Source organism: Mytilus galloprovincialis, chromosome 13 (assembly GCF_965363235.1).
Source record: "Mytilus galloprovincialis chromosome 13, xbMytGall1.hap1.1, whole genome shotgun sequence".
In the NCBI taxonomy this organism is placed as follows: domain Eukaryota; kingdom Metazoa; phylum Mollusca; class Bivalvia; order Mytilida; family Mytilidae; genus Mytilus; species Mytilus galloprovincialis.
Window position 1 is genome coordinate 444,031 of NC_134850.1, and position 21,461 is coordinate 465,491.

The window sequence follows — 21,461 nt, forward strand, 5'->3', positions numbered from 1 at the left end:
GTCTGAAATCAAAAAGTCTTATATGACAAGAGAAATCGGTGTTATGGGGCGAAACATTTTACCCTGCATCGCAGGAGAGAAAAAAATACTAGGAGTCGGAACATTGTTTATCTCGATGCTCATTTGAAACCAAAATTTACGCTCATCAATGACTTTATATATACTGTATTAACTTCTCGTTAGATGCTATTGCTTTATAGACTCATCTTCATGTGGAATGTATTTCTAACGAATACGATATCATTGATTATATTCATTCTATGATTTTTTACGATAGAAACAAATGGATATTGATGATGACTGTAATAATAAATAATAATAATAATAATAATAATAAAATTCTTTATTTCACGAAGGTAACACATTTAACAATTACATGTTAATCTTCTGTGAACTTGAGGGTTTCATGCCAGCCATCATGACTTTGCTACCGTAATGGAGTACTTGTGTCCTAAATATTCTCGGTGATACAATCACATTCAAGTAGGTCTCGACATTAAAATGCCACTATATAAACGTTGTTTTTCCTTCAGAAAACCCCTCCATTTGTTATGGGATTGATTAAGGTTTATGTACCCTTCTGTAGCCATTTTTGTACGAATTTTTCAAACCTCAATTGTATCAAAACTAAAGACATAATAAATAATAGAGATAGGCCATTTAGTACATGTTCCAAGGGGAAACTTGATGTACAGCATTATTTTTTACTGTTTCATTGCATTTGATAGAAAAAGAGGACTTTGTGGCAAATAAATCAAGATTTTTATAGAAAATCCACAGCCTTTAATACAGAGATTTTTGTTATAAAATTTGAAACATAAATTACTCACTTGATTTTCTATGATGTGCTAGTGTTTATTTTTTACAAAAAGTTCTAAGTAACCTGTAAATTCCGAAACACCTCGTGCTGAGTCACTAAAGTAGAGCGCACCCTAAAAGGTGAACTTGATTTTGGCCATATTTATACTTGTCTTAACCAATAACTACATTTATAAACTTCTTTTAAGGAAATCAATGCTCGCACTGCATGCAATAATCCTATATCTATCAGTCATCAAATTGCCAAATATGAGAGTACAAGGATAAAGGCTGTGGATTTTCTATAAAAATCTTGATTTATTTGCCACAAAGTCCTCTTTTTCTATTAAATGCAATGGAACAGTAAAAAATAATGCTTTGCATCAAGTTTCTCCTTGGAATATGTACAAAATGGCCTATCTCTATTATTCATTATATCTGTAGTTTTGATACAATTGAAGTTTGAAAAGTTCGTACAAAAATGGCTACCGAAGGGTACATCAACCTTAATTTTTCAAGTGGTTTTGAGTATTTTATCATTTGCATGGTGTCTGTGTTCTTTTTATTGGTAACGCTTCTTTTGAACTGTATCTTTTTTGTTTATTTACCTTTCTTGGAAGGGATATTCTTTCTGACCCTTTCTTACTGCTATAAAGTTCAAATCCTTTGCTTTGTCCATGTTTTTTATGACCTAAATTATGTATCGTCTATTATAAATGTCACGTGGGTCAGGTTAACTATGTATCGTCTATTATAGATTTCACGTGCGTTAGGTAAACTATGTATCGTCTAGTGTAGATGTCACGTGCGTGATCAGGTAAACTATGTATTGTATTTTGTAGATGTCACGTGTGTTGGATGCATTTTTATTATAACTCAGATATTTTCACTCATTATCAATAAACATTTGCGGAAACTTTCATACACCTACGATTAGGATTACAATTACACTTACCGTTGCATTTAAATCTTGGGCGTTCTCAAAGTGTAAAAATAAACCGTCAATCCAAAACAATGTAACGATAGTGATGTTTTTCTGTAGTTCAACAACGATTTTTTTCTAAACTGTATGCAGCAATGTGTTGTATACGGTGTTATCCAGGTTGAAAATGTTGTAATTGTACGAAGTATGATATAATGAACTAAGATTATTTATGAAATAAATTTAATATGAGACACACAAAATATCGCAATTGTCGTTGCAGTAGCCAGAGTGGGACAATTGCTGAAAAAAAAATCTAGCAATACTTTGTGTTAGGAAAGGTGCAATCAACCATAAAGCATGTTAGCATGTTTATGCTTAAACATACTTTCTCATTTTCTCTCTTATATTTTGTTTTGAAGAGGATCAGGAAATACAGCGGACGGGTGTTTTGGAGCTATTTATTCTGTATGAAATTTCACTTTTCTTTCGGTATAATTTTGAAATCTTTTATTTTTCCTGAATAGGACAAACACTTTTGTCTATTGTTTTGTTCCAATAGAAAAAAAAATCACGACTTTTCGAGAAAAAAACCCGGTTATCAACGAACTTCTTTATGTCGGAAATATATGTTTGACTGTTCGCCAGACTCAGTTGAAATGTTAGAATAGGTGTACTCAAATAGTTAAAGCTTTGCTATCTATGTTTTCAACAGCAACAAACAAAAAATGACAAAAGTTGTTTTTCTTTTATGCAATTATTATAATAGAGATCTTTGGAATCATTAAGTATGGACGGTTTTATTTCGCGGTGTTGATAATTATCCCCCATGAACATGGGTGGAACTGGTATACTCAAAACATGAGCTTTAATCCTTGTTCCGAGACGGGTACTCTTTTCATGGAATTTTCATGGAATTATAATATAGAGTGCACTGACAACGCAGGGGTCGATTCAGCCATTTTCAAAAGGGGATTCCAACCCAAAATAAAAGGGGGCGTCCATATGTCCCTATTTAAAATCATTGATCGGCAAGAAAAGGGGTGTTCCAACGCCCGGAACAGCCCGTGATCTCTCCTGCGTCGTTGTTCATTACACAAATCTATTCAATTGATTGTTAGGGATAAAAAAATGCAAAAGTGTAGCAGGCCAGCAGAAATAAAAAAGAAAAACAATTTAATTAAGTCGGCAAGGCAACAGTTGCGGATAAAAAGATGTAATCTCGTGCATAACAAAAACGACACCACCATTACTATTTCAAATAAAACTATTTGTAGAGTATAATCTTCTGAACAATATTTTTGCTGGTTTTCGTATAATACTAACCATTGCATTAAAAATACCCTGTTTCACGGGGAAAGTCTATTGCTCCTGCTGATAATATTATTTCATACATCTATCTACACCCTCGGTCCTCATAAATCCTTGTCTTCAAATATTCGGCTTTGTGCTGTCCTGATGATAAATCCAGAAAGCGCTTCGGACATATGAAATTTTAACGTGTTGCTCACATCTTTTTTTTTTTTTTTTTTTTTTTATAGAAGACACCATTTGCTATTTTGTATCTGTATTGTGTTGGTTTGTTTTTGTATTTTGAGATGACCCCTTGTTTTTATCACCCGTAATTCATGAATCGTGACGTAGGGCGGTCTACGGGATCCTTCTGCCGCGTACCAATCGGAAGTCTAAAGTGTAATCCTAGGCATGGACCTAGTTTCCGCAAATGTCTATTATGAGTAGGATAGTAACTGACCTTATACAAGTGCACATTTAATTGTACAAGACTTTAATTGATTTTTGACACTCCAGTAAAAAAAGAAGATCTGTTTTGTAGGGTTATTATACATGTTATAAAAACTCACTTTTCAAACAAGCAAGGCTGTTCGTATATAATTTATCAACCCGAAATATGTAAACAGATGTTTCAATATTTATTTGCATAAGATCGACTTCTATCTTACGAAGCTCATTATTTTATTCAATAGAATCTATTGCCATGCAATTTTGGAAGACTCTCGTTTGGGTAGGAAGTTCTGATATCACACACGAATATTCACAGGTTCTCAAATCAACCTTTCGATTCAACATTCTAGCAAGATCCTTAGCCTATTTTTGTTATTTACATTGAAAATGTTCAATCTAAACCATAAGGATGTACATAGTTCAGGTTTAGGAAATTTTGTCATATTTTCGGTTTTTGTCCTATGATACAGGGTACACATTTGCCCCATAACTCCGATGTTTCTGTTCATATAATACTGTGCAATAGCCCATAAAATATTTTTTATTAAAATTCAAACATATTCAAGATTTCCTTTCTAGACTATCATTATGAGATCTAAATAATACCAATGCAACTATAAGGTAAAATTCCTTTATGTTCTATATGTTGTTCAATTTAAGTTTAAGAGACTGAAAAAACGAAAAAAAAAAAAAAAACCGTTTTTTGCGACTTGGAGAAAAGGGCAAACTTGAAATGAGTTATCTTAATAAAAATGCCAATTATTAAATAAAAGGGAATGGTAAAAAAGCTTTGCACTATCTCAGGCGTACTAAACATCACCGCACCTACCGAGTTTAATTCAACGTCAGAATAAAGAAATATTCTCGGGATTTTGTAAACATAAATAAAGCAAATATGGACAATAAAGTTCTTTTTTCTAAACACATGAAGCTGACATCATCATTTTCAGTAAGGGTCTGCAGTTTGAAGTCGTTAATCATCTGATAGGAATAAAAATAATGCACGCTGTACATATTTCCTTTGAGTGCTTTTTAACACAAATGCATGTGCAGCAACTCATCCTAGATGAATGAAAAACTATTTCAGACGGCCAAACAAAAGACAAAAATACAAACTCCACCTTAATTGTGTTTATTGTCTGAAAATATGATATTTTCTATTTTGAAATGAAAGACTGGCTATAAATTCTATTGTACTGTGTCTAGTATCCTAGTCTTTAGTGACGCCAACGGATTACATAAACCAAAAAAAAATGGAAAACGCTCCATTATATATAATGATGAAGACTAAACATTGTCCACGGGAGACAGTTGAACATAGGAAGAGCTAACCATGGAATGTGTAAAGATGATTCTCACTTTAACTCTACTGGTACTGTTAAAGGAAAGCAAGGGAATACCACGATGGACAGATTTATATCCATGTAAGTAATTTACATATTTTTTATTTACTTTTTACAAATTGTGACTTGGATGGAAAATTATCACTCATACCGCATCTTCTATTATCGGACTAATTAATGTTTTATTATTGAAATAAGTAGTTTACAATTGATTTAAATGTGAAATACTTAAATTTTCAAATATTTTAATTTCATATATTAGTTCTCTTTCAATTTGGGTTCTCAATGCTCTTCAATTTCGTACATAATTCGTCTTTTGGTTCTCAATGCTCTTCGATTTCGTACATAATTCGTCTGTTGGTTCTCAATGCTCTTCGATTTCGTACATAATTCGTCTTTTGGTTCTCAATGTTCTTCGATTTCGTACATAATTCGTCTTTTGGTTCTCAATGCTCTTCGATTTCGTACATAATTCGTCTTTTTTAATTTTTTTTTTAATTTGGAGATCAGACGTGTATCTGGCGTACAATTCAACCTTTACAATGAATTATTTTATACTACTATTTGTATGCAAGGATTTGTAAGATATTGATGAATCATGATTTGTGGGTTTGTAATAATGTTGATGTTGATGTACTATTCCTGTTAACTTTTCATTCATAAGAATTAACGTTCTATCTCCTTTATATAATGACGTTTGTGTGTCTCAGTTGATAAGATTATGTCCCACGTATAAGCAACAAACAATACATCAGTAGGTTTGTGTTGGTGATTTCACCAGTTCTTGTATCAAGTTGTTTCTGGACATTTGTTGGTTGTTGGTTAGTATGTTTGTTGGATGTTGGATCTTGATGATTTCCAGTTTGTTTGTTTGCAGTACTCTATACTGGATCTAGTATTTGATTCCTGGTACCAAAAAAAAAAACAAAATAAAAAAAATCCGTATGTCAATTGCTTACTTACAATAGAATATTAAGATTGATCTAAAAGAGGGACGAAATATACCACAGGGACAGTCAAACTCATAAATCGAAATAAACTGACAACGCCATGGCTAAAAATGAAAAAGACAAACAGACAAACAATAGTACACTTGATACAACATAGACAAGTAAAGAATACGCAACACGAACCCCACAAATCTAATTGTGCAACACGAATCTAATTGTTTTAGCTTGGAATTGGCAACATATAAAAAGAAGTGAAACAGTACAGGGTATTAGAGAGGACAGTTACCAAGGACAGCATACCTTCTCAACGTGTATAATTAATTTGGCCATTGAACTACACCAAATCGGGGAAGCCCAAAGACTTCTTGTTGTAGATCAAAGTAAGTACTACATTCTTACATAATTTACAAATTTAACGAGGCTAGCGTCGCTTTACATCGATGCAACAGTAGTTCGACCAATCGGGAGTAAGTACTACATTTTTATATTATTTACAAGTTTAACGAGGCTAGCGTCGCTTTACATCGAGAAAACAGTAGTTCGACCAATCGGGGAATGTTTATTTGGGGTATGCGACCTTATTTAACTGCAGGTTTTATAATATTTTAATCGATATTGAAGAAAAATGAAATGTTGTTAGCACATATAAAACAGAAAAAGGTGAATACTTTTATTAAAGATAAATTGGATCGGGGTTCTGTGTATTCCAACATTTTGTACAACTCTCCTTATTTATGCCATTTTTGGATTTTCTGTGACCTAAATGGTTCGCGAAAATTAATACTTTATTATATAGTATAGTAATTAATAAAATACTTTAGATAGAAATAACAATCAATAGCAAAGCACGTATTTCATAAAATCTAACAAACAAACAAAAACGAATCAGAATGGCAAAGGGCTTCTATGTGAACGCCCGTCTTGTCCACATAGGATTTGTTTGTTGCGATTGAATAAATGAAGTTGAAATTAAAACAAAATTATTCAGGAAGGTTGAGACAATGAAAAAACCCACCGAAATCTAGTTTCAAATATGGCTGATCAGTCTGTACCTGCGTGTAGGAAAGGACATATAGTTTTATCGAACAGAAATTGTATAATTTTTATTTTAGAAAATGATAACGGATTTTAACATCCAATTTCAAGTTTAGGCAAATAAATTCAAAACCTTATTAATACCATACAAAGATTTAAAATCTTGGTTTTTGATTTTGGTTGACCAATCAATAAATGAAATTGATAATTTGCTTGTTTGCCTTTACTGATCATAACATCTCTGTCTATATTTGATTAAGCTTGTATGAAATAAAATACAGAAATATTGTTTGAAAATTTCTTGAGATTTCATATAAGCATGATAAGGCAAAGATTGTCCTGATAAAGAACATGGTCGTTGTTTTTCTTCATTTACATTTGTCATTTCGAGGCTTTTTAAAGCTGACTAAGCGATATTGGTTTTGGTCATTGTGAAGGCTGTACGGTGACCTATAGTTGTTCATGCCGGTGTCATTTTGGTCTTTTGTAGACATTTTATAAGCATTTATTTCACACCCTCTTCAATACGGCCATTTTATTTGCCTTCTTACGTGTGAAAAATTAAAAAGAATTCTTATACGGCAATGGTTGTCCTAAATAAATAAAAAAAATATCAGTTCATTATTTTTCTGGTATAGATACATGTATTAATTTTCAAATGAAAGATGATAGTAAAAAAAGTATAACAAAAAAAAGTTCATACAAACTGACAATAAAAGGCTGTCAATTATCTAAACAAGTTAAAACCACTGCCATGTAACTGACTTGGTACGGGCAATTTCAGAAGAAAACAGTATATCCCGTTTATTGATCATTTGGCTAATATACTTCATATGCATCCTCAATTCTAAACTGTTGTTAAGGTAAATTAAAAATGATCGTCTTTTGGGTGCTTTTCTATGACCCCGCCCGGGCGTTAAGGGTTACTCTTGACCATGTGTCCGTCTGTTTTTCCGTCCACCTGGCCAATGTTTGTATCTGCACTTGGATTTGCCTCATCAAAATTTAAAAAAAATTCATACCCAATGACAAAAACCATCACAAGAAGACAGAGATATCATTTGTGAGTCATTTACCGTTCTAGAAATATGCTCCTTTATAAATTGGACACATCAAAGCTTGCTCCAGAAGGGTATTTAGTCGTATCCTTAAAATTCTTCTTCTTGTTTTCAGATTTATTTTTAAATCAAGGCATGTATCCTTTGATATTCATTCGTTTGAACAGTTATATAAATATTGCTAGAGTATTTTGGGACCACAGATATATATATCTTCACTGCCAATATCCCAAGAAATAAATGATTAAAAATAGAAGTAAAATGATCTTAAATAATTGAAGTATTATTTCCTTTTTTCAGACGGCATTTTGAATAAAGAATCTGAGACTACAGGAAACCCAATTACTGTAGTGGTTTCCGGAATAGATCATAGTACTCCTGTAACAATCACAGGACTGGGTCCCTTTTCTACATCTCGACTCACAAAACAAGTTGTGATGATACCAGGTAGTGAAACGTGTGCCAACGCCATCATTACGTCACCCGAACTGTTGCTGCTTGGTTTTAATATAACTAAACAGATCAAAGTAACAGTGCCGACACCCTACGAGCAGATTGATATGGCTCAAGCAGTGATGTAACTGGTGAACCATGAAAGGAGAAACATTCAGATAAAGACTAAAAGAAAGATAAGACAACTGGAAGTTAGCCTATTTCAACAATATAATTAATAAAAAATAAAGTTCAGCAAATAAAATTATATCTTGTTGGTTTATTCGTGTTAAAATATTCAAAGTTGAACAAAAAGCGATACTTGTCTATCATGAGGCTTTGGATATGGGGTTCTTTAATAAGAGTAATCTTACATTTTTAATGCCATTTTTCTCTATTCTTAATGAATTCCGCCTATTTCTCTCTATTCTTTACTGGTTTTGACCCTTAATTCTGCACATTATTCTGTATTATGTAAACTCCATCCAGACCCTCAATTATTCAGTTCGATTGTCATATCTATGCACATTGATGTGTAATACTGCAGTGGTCCATCAAAACTAACGTTTTAGCTGTCCGTCTGTCTGTTACATAACTCAAGTGCTCTAGAAGGGTAGGCAGTAATTGTTTCTATTTTACGGATCTAAAGTATAGGGCATACTTGTTTTTAGTTGTCCGTCCGTCCGTCCACAAAATAAATTAGGTGAGGTAGAACGGTAGGTAGTAACTGTTTCTGTTCCCCTTCTCTAAATAAGAGGGCATACTCATTTTCAACTGTCTGTCCGTCGTTCCGTACACCCCTCATGTGCTCTACAAAGATCGGCAGAAGCTGATTCTATTCCAGGGTTTCTAAAGTAGAGGTCACACTAATTTACATATATAGCAAGCTATAAAGGGCCCCCAAACATAACTAGCGTAAAACCATTCAAACGGGGAAACCAAAGGCATAATCTATACAAAAACGAGAAACTAGAAACATGCATGTACGCCCGTATGTAAAAATAATCAGGTGTTGTATAAAAAGGAAGCAGCAATTGTTTCTGTTCCATGGTTCTGAGGTAGAGTGGTATACATATTTTTATCTGTCTGTCTGTCCGTCCGTTCGTAATAAAACTCAGGCGCTTTAGAAAGGTAAGCAGTAATTGTTTCTGTTCCATGATTCTGAGGTAGAGTGGTATACATATTTTTATCTGTCTGTCCATTCGTTCGTAATAAAACTCAGGCGCTTTAGAAAGGAAATCAGTAACTGTTCCTGTTTCTTTCTTATAAAGTATAGGGCATACTACTTTTGATCTTGCCGTTCATTCGCATACAATTTCTAATTTATTTAATCGGCAAAAAAATAAAATTGCAACAGACCAATGCTGACTGCTCATAGAGTTATTGCAATATCCATTAATGCACAGACAACCTGTCAATCTCTTAACATCGGAGTAAACGTCCCAGTTCTGATTGGCCGCGGCTGCTTGCACATTCGCAACAGATAAACGGACGCACAACGTTGGCAGGGTTGGTCAGACGGAGAACACCCATTTCTATTCCACTGATTCCCTTAATCACTTTGGGTAGGGGTGGTGGCGGTAGTGGTGCTTTTGTGGTATCATCTACAAAATCGGTTAAACTGCTTAATTCCTTTTATATATTTCGTCAGGTTTGAAATCAACACATATAATAGCGCTATTCCCAATCAACAAAACCTTACATACGCCCGTCTGCTTGACAGTAACAGTAAAACTAATAAAGTGTCTACGTATTCAAACACCCCTGTATTTCAATTGACGTGGTTTGAGCGTACACAATGAGATAGAAGAAAAGCACTTCTGGCTAATGAAATTGTTACAGTCGCTGTGTTATTTTTCATGTACATTTTCTTCATATTTACAGTAAAATAATAAAAGAAAACAAAAAATTCCAGCTTTCAAGAGAGGTGAAAAACATTCAATAGCATTAGTAGAAAATAAACTGACAGCGCCAAGATGACTAGTGATTGCCGCTGACTGGGTTTCAAACACTTAGAACAATTCATTGCTTAACGTTCAGTGGCAAATATTAAACAAAAATACGGTGGTATAATTTTCAATTAGACAATACACTCCAAAGTTCAATTAATGTTGATATAAGCAATTATAGACAACCGTAGGGCTTCAACAATGAGAGAAGCTCATACCTCAGGCTCATACCGTATAGTTGGTTATACAAGGTCCCGAAATGACAAATCAAACGAGAAAGGTTTATTTTTAACGGCTTAATTTACAAATTAATAAACGAAAAGCAAATATGATATACAGCAACAACGAAAACCATTGAATTACAGGCACCTGACATCGAACAGGCGGTGGGGTTAAACATGTCAGTGGGCGTCCAACTCCCTCCTAACATGGAACAGCGGTGTAACTGTACAACATAATGCAAACTATAAAGATCAGTTGAAATAGGCTTCACTCATCAGATTGATACACATAGGAATACATCTAATTTAAACACAGAGCGGACGTGGCCGGGTACTTGTACATCCCAACAACAAAAAGACAGATCTGACGGTATTTGCAGTTGAATTATACCTGTTTGAAAGCGCTGAACATGCAATAAGGTTAATGTTGATACAGGATGAAGTGTGCCAAAAGAGAACAGCAGAAATTCATGTGCACAAATAGCGCATACAGCCATCGATATCAACTTATCAAAATTTTAACAAGTTTTGCACGATGTGATGTCAAACATTTGGTGATTGTGTCAATAGGTTGCTTTATCATTAACATTTAACTCGATATTTTCATACTAAATTACAAAAAAAAATATAGTTAATATTCAAAAAGTGTGACAATTAAAAAAGTTACAAGTCCGTCTCGTCACTCTAATTTAAATCGTAAACAAACCCGTACATTCGCTATAATTGTATCAACATAAACAATTTATCTTGCCATTTAAAGGCGTACAAATAACAAAGCGATAATTTCCGGGTCAAGGGTAATAAATAGATAAACTGGATACTTGCCAATTAACTTCCTCAATCATTTTGGTTTTCCAATTTTTGCTTTCGTTTTTAAATGTTATATAAAGCTGGATAAAGTTTATTCAAACTTCTCAAAGAAAGGTAAATAAAAAAAATAAAAAAATATTAGATATATTAAATTTTATAAATTTGGATGCCGTCAATAAGCGAATTTTACATAAAAAAAAATCCTACATGTCTGTACCTTTTAACAAAGGATTGTTACCTGTAAAGGCTCAAAACTTACATTAAATATATGGTGTAAGAAGTAACAGAAGTAATGCAACCAGTGGTGGATCCAAGGGGGGGGGGGGGGTTTCCAGAGGTTGGAACCCCCCCTTTTTTTGGACGATCAATGCATTTGAATGGGAGCATATAGTTGGAACCCCCCCTTTACTCTGGGTTGGGAACCCCCCTTTTTTAAATGGCTGGATCCGCCCCTGCTGCAACACAAACCATCTGTACATTTTCTTTAACAATTATGTCTTTTTCAGTTTCGCTTTTGATTTGCTTTTTATTTAGACCCCAGATTTAGACCTCAAATAAACCAGATTTTAACCCTGATTGCTATAATTATTCTGAATTGTTTTAGGATATATCTTGTACGATTGTTGTTTTAATTGTTTCAAACAAGGCTTGGTACCGTCAAAGTAGAAGAAATTGCATTGGTGGAAAGCCTAAAGTTTCTTATTTTCTAAAACTGTTAACACAGTAAATGTTTGTTATATGACGTGAACTTATTTGACTGGGTTAATGTCGGGTAAAATATAAATTTAAATTATTCTGTTTCATCATTATTATAATAGGTAATGCAGTCCTTGTGTTTATTTGATTTAGTCGCTAAAATATCCTTAAGATTTTTTTTATTATTGTGGCAATTTAAGTAGAAATCTATATGCAGGAGTTGTGTAATTTTAGAATTTAATTTAAAAGGTGACAAACTGAATATTTATTAGATTATATTCCGTAAAACATTTTTCAACCAGCCATGACGTTTTCATCGATCATTAAATTACATCTTATAAGAGTTTTAAACAACAAGAGCGTAATCGATATTGTACATGTAACATAACATGATGTTACGTGTAAATGAAATGAAATGGCAAAAGTAAAAGTTAACACTAAGAAAAAAACCTATAATTTTTATAAATATAGACTTATATTGTGTAAATATATGAATTTATAGTAAGATTACAAGTCGTATATTGGTGCTGAGTTTACAAGGCATTTGTTTTTAACCGGACTTTGCCTTTCGCGTCTGTCACTTATCTTGTAATTCCTTTTTTTGTCACCAACCAGCAAACTAAAACTGAAATAAATATTTATTTTGCAAGCTTTGTTCAAGTTTTTTAAATGTTTATGTTTGGTACATGTACTAATCAAGGACATGTGGCGTTCCTATAAACTTACCACGATCTTATTGATTATATATAGGCTGTCACAGACGTCTTATGTTACTGCTATTATCTAAATTATTGATACAATATAAGAATTCTAAATATTTCAAATCAAAAGATAGATTGTCAATGATAAACTTCTAAATATTTTTAAAATATTTCGACTTCGAGGTCAATGAACAGAATTATTTAAACGTCAAAAAGGTCCTCTGGTTCAGTAAAGTTGGCACCGTTAATGTAAATCTTCACAACGTCTGTTAAAATGTTACTATATATCTTATTTCAGATTTAAATCAATTTTTGGGGCAAATTAGTTTCCTTTGATCTAATATTTTGTTCATTAAAATAACATTAATTTATATTTGCACTACTGTTTATAACTTGTCTAACTACAACAGTAATATTCAGCATTGATTCACATTTTGATTTAATTAATGCTTATTTATGAAAAAAAAAAAATGAAAACTTGCATATTAACATTCCCCTATTTCTTGCAACTGTTCGAATTTTGATAACCCTACATATATGTACTTCAAATTCTAGAGAACTTAGAGTAAATTAAAGCTCATTGAATAACGTTTCTGTTATAATTTTTTCTTCTTCACAAAACACCAGTTAGCAAAACATGTGCGTAAATATTGAGTCGCCAACAAATACGAAAGTCAATACTTATTTTACATATTAGTCTTCTAAGGTTTTTAACATGTGCAATACTTGGAGAACACAGATTAATTATTACTTTAATTAAACATGTTAAAATTGTCGAACCGATTAATCCCATTATTTTACTTTTGATTTTTTTTGTGTTTTAACGCACCGCGTTTTGGCCATTTCGTTTTTATTGGTCGAGGAAGCTGGAGTGTCCGAAGAAAACAATCTACCTTCGATAGGAAAACTGACAATCCTAGTCAATTATTAAGCTTGGTGTCGAGAGCAAATGCACGACCGGGGTTCGAACTCACAACTTCAGTTTTGACCGAGTAGTGATTACAGTAGTAACTACTTAGACCACTCAGCCACCCTAACATCATTATAAGTAATATGATAGAGAAGTTAAACGGTCTTACCAAATATCAGAAAACAGCCCATTAAAACACCTATAAAAAGGTTCTACAATTAGATTTTTTAATCGACAATTCTGTAATCAACAGGTTGTCTATGTGAGTCATGTCGGTCGGCATTAGAGTTGTCCGTGGTCCAGACTGGAATTATGGCGACAAAGATGGAGGAGAAGGTCACGTGGGATCAATCATTGCTGTCAGTCAAGATAATACATGTGACGTAGTATGGGACAATGGTCGTGAAATGAAGTGTAACATCGGAAAAGAAGGAAAACGTGATCTGAGAGTCGTTGACAATGCACCAGCAGGTAGATGTATCGAAGAAGAGGGAATATAGGATAAATCACCAATGACAAAAACAAGCAACTAAGTCTATGCTTGGCATTAAAGCCTCATTCTATACGCTTTTGTTTTTGTCTGGTACAGGATAGACATGTACATGAACACGCACTACATTTAAGGATTTTCTCAGAACTATTGAAGAGCAAACAAATGTGATAAAATGTATGAAATGGTTTTAGGTTTTGATAACAACTCTAAAAGATTTTTTTTTAAATTCGACGCGATTCAAATGGTTTTGAACTAAACAAATGGGGTTGAAAATAGTCACACAATCGCAAGTGCAAAATTGAATTAAATGTTTTATAAAATTAAAGTTTTTGTGACACCTTTTGTCCGTCCATATGCCGAATAAGCGTTATACATTTGTAAGGATGTACATTAACAAATGTAATGACGGTCAATAGATATAGTAAGATGTGGTATGAGTGCCAATGAGACAACTCTCCATCCAAATAACAATTTCTAAAAGTAAATTTAACCATTATAGGTCAATGTTCAAGTATGATACTAGTAAAGGAGTTTGCAGGATGTTGGCTATTATTGTGAAACTTTACTGTCTTTTCACTGCATACTGCTAGTTAGGTGATATATGTAATGGTGTGTTTCTTCTGGAGACTAGGAGAGCACCGAATAAGGCGTATAATTGAAAATTTCAGAAACTGTGAAATATTCCTGCCACAATTTAACTCCAGATTCTTGAAGCCCTGAAAGAAACGTACATTTCCCTCCATTACGCTGTCAAATAATTTTCTTCATCACAAAATATATTATAGATCGCAAAATATTTGTTTTAATTTTTACGCTATGCTCAGCCTGGTAATTGGTGGTTGAATTATAAGACAATGTATGTAACGTTTCAGGTGTGAAGCACTTAGGTGTACAATGTGACGAATGTAAACAGAGGACTGTGATAGGAACACGTTGGAAGTGTTCCGTATGTGACGACTACGATTTGTGTACTATTTGTTACTATGGTGACAAACACAATTTGAGTCATCAGTTTTTGAGAATTAACAAGCAGTCGAGTAAACCGTAAGCATTTCACATAATTATATTCAGTTGCGTAGCAAATGCAAAGTGATACATAGGGTTTTCTATCATTACACATAATACTATTTAGTTGTGTAGCAAATACAAAGTTATTATAGAGTTTATGATATGATTAATAACATATATTATTAGCCATTGTCTAAACAGAGTTGATAAACAAGAGAATGAACGATAGAAGAATGATCGATTTTCCAACCTTTTTGTAACGTGGAAATTATTTTAAAGCATTTTATCTAAGAGTTTTTGATAGTTTTTTTTATATTATACACAAGACATGATTTGAGACATCTGTATTAATATAGATTATTTCTATCCAACATATTTGATTTATGCTTTTATGAAGTCTGTTCTTTGAGCTATAATTACTGTTTTATATAATATCTTAATACATTGTGACTTGGATGGAGGGTTCAACTTGTCTCATTGTCATTCATCATGTTCATACCACACCTTCGTATCCTTTTATATAAGCGAGAAAATACTATGCAATGCATTATCTAAACAAAAATAACATTATAAACAAATAACAGTTTTTCTGTTTCAATTGAAAATCCTTTCGGAGGGTCATGTGACTTTTCGTCAACAACGAGGTATCAACACAACACTCTAGAAAAAAACCACATGAGTATATCTAACGCTTTCAACAGATTCTATTAATTTATTTTGACATTTAGAATAAAGCTTCCTAAGAGAGCAACGTCACAGAGAATGAGAGCCTTGGGGATATTTCCAGGAGCTGTGGTATTACGGGGTAAAGATTGGTCCTACGGAACACAAGATGGTAAGTATTACAGGGGCGGATAGGAGCTGTGGTATTACGGGGTAAAGTTGGTCCTACGGAACACAATATGGTAAGTATTACAGGGGCGGATACGGAGCTGTGGTATTACGGGGTAAAGATTGGTCCTACGGAACACAGGATGGTAAGTATTACAGGGGCGGATAGCTGTGGTATTACGGGGTAAAGACTGGTCCTACGGAACACAAGATGGTAAGTATTACAGGGGCGAATAGGAGCTGTGGTATTACGGGGTAAATATTGGTCCTACGGAACACATGATGGTAAGTATTACAGGGGCGAATAGGAGCTGTGGTATTACGGGGTAAAGATTGGTCCTACGGAACACAAGATGGTAAGTATTACAGGGGCGAATAGGAGCTGTGGTATTACGGGGTAAAGATTGGTCCTACGGAACACAAGATGGTAAGTATTACAAGGGCGGATAGGAGCTGTGGTATTACAGGGTAAAGATTGGTCCTACGGAACACAGGATGGTAAGTATTACAGGGGCGGATAGGAGCTGTGGTATTACAGGGTAAAGATTGGTCCTACGGAACACAGGATGGTAAGTATTACAGGGGCGGATAGGAGCTGTGGTATTACGGGGTAAAGATTGGTCCTACGGAGCACAAGATGGTAAGTATTACAGGGGCGGATAGGAGCTGTGGTTTTACTGGGTAAAGATTGGTCCTACGGAACACAAGATGGTAAGTATAACAAGGGCGGATAGGAGCTGTGGTATTACGGGGTAAAAATTGGTCCTACGGAATACAAGATGGTAAGTATTACAGGGGCGGATAGGAGCTGTGGTATTACGGGGTAAAGATTGGTCCTACGGAACACAGGATGGTAAGTATTACAGGGGCGAATAGGAGCTGTGGTATTACGGGGTAAAGATTGGTCCTACGGAACACATGATGGTAAGTATTACAGGGGCGGATAGGAACTGTGGTATTACGGGGTAAAGATTGGTCCTACGGAACACAGGATGGTAAGTATTATAGGGGCGAATAGGAGCTGTGGTATTACGGGGTAAAAATTGGTCATACGGAACACAGGATGGTAAGTATTACAAGGGCGGATAGGAGCTGTGGTATTACTGGGTAAAGATTGGTCCTACGGAACACAAGATGGTAAGTATAACAGGGGCGGATAGGAGCTGTGGTATTACGGGGTAAAGATTGGTCCTACGGAACACAAGATGGTAAGTATTACAGGGGCGGATAGGAGCTGTGGTATTACGGGGTAAAGATTGGTCCTACGGAACACAAGATGGTAAGTATTACAGGGGCAGATAGGAGCTGTGGTATTACGGGGTAAAGATTGGCCCTACGGAACACAAGATGGTAAGTATTACAGGGGCGGATAGGAGCTGTGGTATTACGGGTAAAGATTGATCCTACGGAACACAGGATGGTAAGTATTACAGGGGCGAATAGGAGCTGTGGTAATACGGGGTAAATATGGGTCCTACGGAACACAGGATGGTTAGTATTACAAGGGCGGATAGGAGCTGTGGTATTACGGGGTAAAGATTGGTCCTACGGAACACAGGATGGTAAGTATAACAGGGGCGGATAGGAGCTGTGGTTTTACGGAGTAAAGATTGGTCCTACGGAACACAAGATGGTAAGTATTACAGGGGCGGATCCAGCCATTTTAGAAAGGGGGGTTCCCAACCCTGAGTAAAACGGGGGGGGGGGGTCCAACTATATGCTCCCATTCAGATGCATTGATCGTCCAAAAAGGGGGGGTTCCAAACCCCGGAACCCCCCTTCCCCCCTGAATCCGCCAATGTAATATCTACACTTTTAAGTTTGTGATGTAGAAATGAGAAGATGTGATGTGATTGCCAGTGAGACAATTCTGCATCGGTGACCGAATGGCACAGAAGGTTATCAGATGAATGGCCCCGTTCTTGTATATTAACACCTTTTTGAATTATTATATATGTAGGACTCGGAGGTGCGATGGGGACGCTGAAGTGCGATGGTCACGCTGAAGTGCGATAGTCTACGCCGAAGTGCGATGGTCCTTTCGCTGAAGTGCGATGGTTTTGTAATTACGTTTGGACAATGTGACGTTTTGAAATACATCTTTATCAAATAAATTGCTCCGTGTTGAAGACTTTATTTTGACCTACAATGGTTTACTTTTACAAATTGTGACTTGGATGGAGAGTTGTCTCATTGTCATTCATGCCACATCTGATATCTACATGGGCAGGAGAATAAGATTTTGTAGATGAGGCTTAAGGTTTCATACGTACAAAGGAAAGGAAACAGAATGAAATAAAAGATTCAAATCCCGAACAGTTTTGAGCATTAGAGGTGGGGGTTACAAAAATATGTCAAACTAAGTAGGAAAACAAACCATTTCTGAAGGCGACCAAAAGATGATCTTTGTCTGCCGATGTGCTTACAGTGTTTGCAGAAGCATGTATAATTCATGCCGAAAACGTTTTGCAAGACAATAAAATGGATTGATCTTACTATTAATTTACTCTTTTTTTCAAGTATACATCACATAATTTTGTGTTAAAACTTAATAATGAACTAAGATTAATTGTTAGAAATGTTTTCCTGGTATCAAGTAGCTATATTTTTGTTTAATTCTTGAGATGAAACCTGCTTTGTAAGAAAAAATGCACGTATACAGTTATCATCTCCTCAATTTGTTAGGTCAAAATAAACCGTAATGGTCCAAACTTGGTGTACTTTGTGATTCTCAGCAGAGAAACAGCTAATCGTTAAGCTTTTTTTTTTTTTTTTTTTTTTACAGAAAAGGCGTCACGTCTCACTATATATATGAGTCAAGCATGAGTGTACTGTTAGGATATCAGATAAATAAGTAGGCGTCACAATGTCAACATCTCACTTCAGCGTGTTAACCAAACGCACTTCAGCGTGGACCATCGTACTTCAGCGTGACCATCGCGGTTCGGAGTACCATCGCGGTTCCGAGTCCTACATATATATATTGCCTATATGTCAGATGAACTCTTTAGAATATCCCAAATTAAACACGTTCGGCTAACAATACACTGAGACCACAATAGACATTTGCGGAAACTAGGTTTATACCTAGGATTACACTTTAGACTTACGATTACAGGTGACAAAAACAATGGCTCCTCTCAAAATACAAAAACAAACCAACAATACAGATACAAAATAGCAAATGCTGTTTTCTATTAAAAAAAATGTAAGCAACACGTTAAAATTTCTTGTGTTCGGAGCACTTTTTTGATTTTACCGTCAGGACCACACAAAACCGAATATTTGAAGACAAGGATTTATCAGGACGGAAGGTGTAGATAAACATATGATATATTATATTACCAGCAGGAGCAAAAGGCTTTCCCTGCTAAACAGGGTACTTTTAATGCAATGGTTAGTATACGAAAACCAGCAAAAGTATTGTTCAGAGGATACTCTACAAACTATTTCATTTGAAATAGTAATGTTGGTGTCGTTTTTGTTATGCACGATTAAAACTTTGTATCCGAAACTGTTGCCTTGCCGACTTAAATGTATTGTGATTTTAACAATTTCTCCTCGCCTGCTACATTTGTGCATTTTTTGTCCCTAACAATCAATTGAATAGCTTTGCGTATAAACTTTGTGTTGAAATGAACAACGTCGAAGTGAGAGATAATGGACTGTTTCCGGGGTCTCCGATCAGGGCTTTTGAATAGGGACATATAATTGCACCCCCCCTTTTTATCTTGGGTTGGAATCCCCTTTTGAAAATGGCTGGATCGACTCCTCCGTCGTCAGTGCACTTTATAATAAAACTCCATGAAAACAGTCTAGGAACAGGGGTTCAAGCTCATGTTTCGAGCATACCATCCCCACATGTTCATAGGGGATAATTATCGACACCGCGAAAAAAAAACTCGTCCATACTTTATGATTCCCAAGATCTCTATTATAATAATTGCGTAAAAGAAAAACAGCTAACTCGCTTGTTCTTGTTTGTTTGTTGCTGTGGAAAACATAGATACCAAAGTTTTAACTATTTGAGTATACCTATTCTTACATTTCAACTGAGTTTGGAGAACAGTTTAAAAAATATTTCCGACATAAAGAATTTCGTTGATAACTTTTTTTTTTTTTTCTTTCTCGAATAATTGTGATTTTTTTTCCTCTATTGAAACCAAAAACGTTTACAAAAAGAGTTTGTCTTATTCAGGAAAAATAAAAGATTTAAAAATTATACCGAACGGCAAGTGAAATTTAAAAAAGAATAAATAGCTCAAAAACACCCGTCCGCTGTATTTTCTCATTCTCTTTTGAACAAAATAAAAGAGAGAAAGTATGTCTTAGAATAAACATGCTTACATGCTTCATGGTTGATTGCCTATTTCCTAACACAATGTATTGCTGACTTTTTTCAGCAATTGTCCCAATCTAGTGTGATGATTTTGTATCTATGTTTAAATTGTTTATATTGGTTACAGTTCAACAGAAGCCTTATTGTATATATTTGTATAATACTTTAATAAACATAGAAAAGAGTAAGATGTTTCGCGGGTTAACTTTGGGTCAGGTTCAATGTAAAGGGGTGTTCCTTAGGAAACTCAGATACGAGTATCGAGACACTTTGGTAGAATACCCCTCCTTCAATAATGGTACAGCTACCATTGGGGTATATAAGCAGGAGAGATTCCTAGCTCAGGGTCGATTGTCATAAGTCTTCGTAGACATAAGACCAAGGTACGGTACGTTGGTATTCGAGATCGCAGTCTCGTTTATATTAGATTTATTATATATTATTACTAAGTGTAATAAAGAACAGGTCGGTGCCTGTTATAAATACGGACTTGTACGTTTACAAGCTGAACCGTATTGTACCGTAAAGGACAAGTGTGAGTCTGTGTGACCACCTTGTAAAGTACATAATTGTACCAGAGGAACAAAGACGAAGTGTGTAAACTTGTAGGGTACATTATTGTACCAGAAGGACAAGTTTGTTCCTGACGTACAAATTTGTACCAGTTGTGTATATATATATATATATTAAAGAAGAATTGTTTATAGCTAGTTTATTAAAGATTGCAAAGAGCAGTTGTACATATTTTGGTTCATTGATGTTAATTTATAAATAAAGATTGTTTGTTATATATATTTTGTAAATAGAACAATTTTGGATCCAGTATCAAACTGGTAACGAACACATTCTAAATAGAAATAGACACGCTTACCCTGTGTACACGTTACATAATTTGGTGGCTAGCGGTGGGATCCGAATTGTTCATTTTTAAATCCATAGTGAAAGATTATATATCCAAATTTGATCATCTAATAAACTTATATCCAAACTGTCTTGTGATAATTTACTGTTCACTTTTGCACAGATCAAAATTGTCCTGTTAACGTTTTAAATTTCCCACGGTTAAATTACGATTATTATTTACATTAGGGATTAACGATCGATAGTGGTACAGGCAATATTTTGATTGACATTTATTACGTTGTACATTTATGACATTGTGTTGACATTATTATATTGTATGCATGGTTAAATCGCAAATTAAAGTACAAACATGTCTTTT

General features: G+C 34.6%; 1 protein-coding gene and 1 long non-coding RNA gene across 3 annotated transcripts in view; both read left to right on the top strand.

Annotated features, from left to right (window-relative positions):
- Nucleotides 1-4,763: 4,763 nt before the first annotated feature.
- On the top strand, nucleotides 4,764-8,541 carry LOC143057178 (uncharacterized). Its single transcript, XR_012972657.1, has 3 exons — nucleotides 4,764-4,887; nucleotides 5,981-6,136; nucleotides 8,150-8,541. It is a non-coding gene; the product is annotated as an uncharacterized LOC143057178 (long non-coding RNA).
- Nucleotides 8,542-11,258: 2,717 nt separating this feature from the next.
- The window catches only part of LOC143057753 (E3 ubiquitin-protein ligase MIB2-like), a 33,636-nt gene continuing 23,433 nt past the window's right edge, over nucleotides 11,259-21,461 (top strand). For both annotated transcript variants that reach the window (XM_076231134.1, XM_076231135.1), the window contains exons 1-4: nucleotides 11,259-11,375; nucleotides 13,822-14,039; nucleotides 14,934-15,105; nucleotides 15,798-15,904. In XM_076231134.1, the coding sequence (XP_076087249.1) occupies nucleotides 13,838-14,039; nucleotides 14,934-15,105; nucleotides 15,798-15,904 (481 nt within the window). In that variant the 5' untranslated portion in view covers nucleotides 11,259-11,375; nucleotides 13,822-13,837. The remainder of the gene's footprint in view (nucleotides 11,376-13,821; nucleotides 14,040-14,933; nucleotides 15,106-15,797; nucleotides 15,905-21,461) is intronic.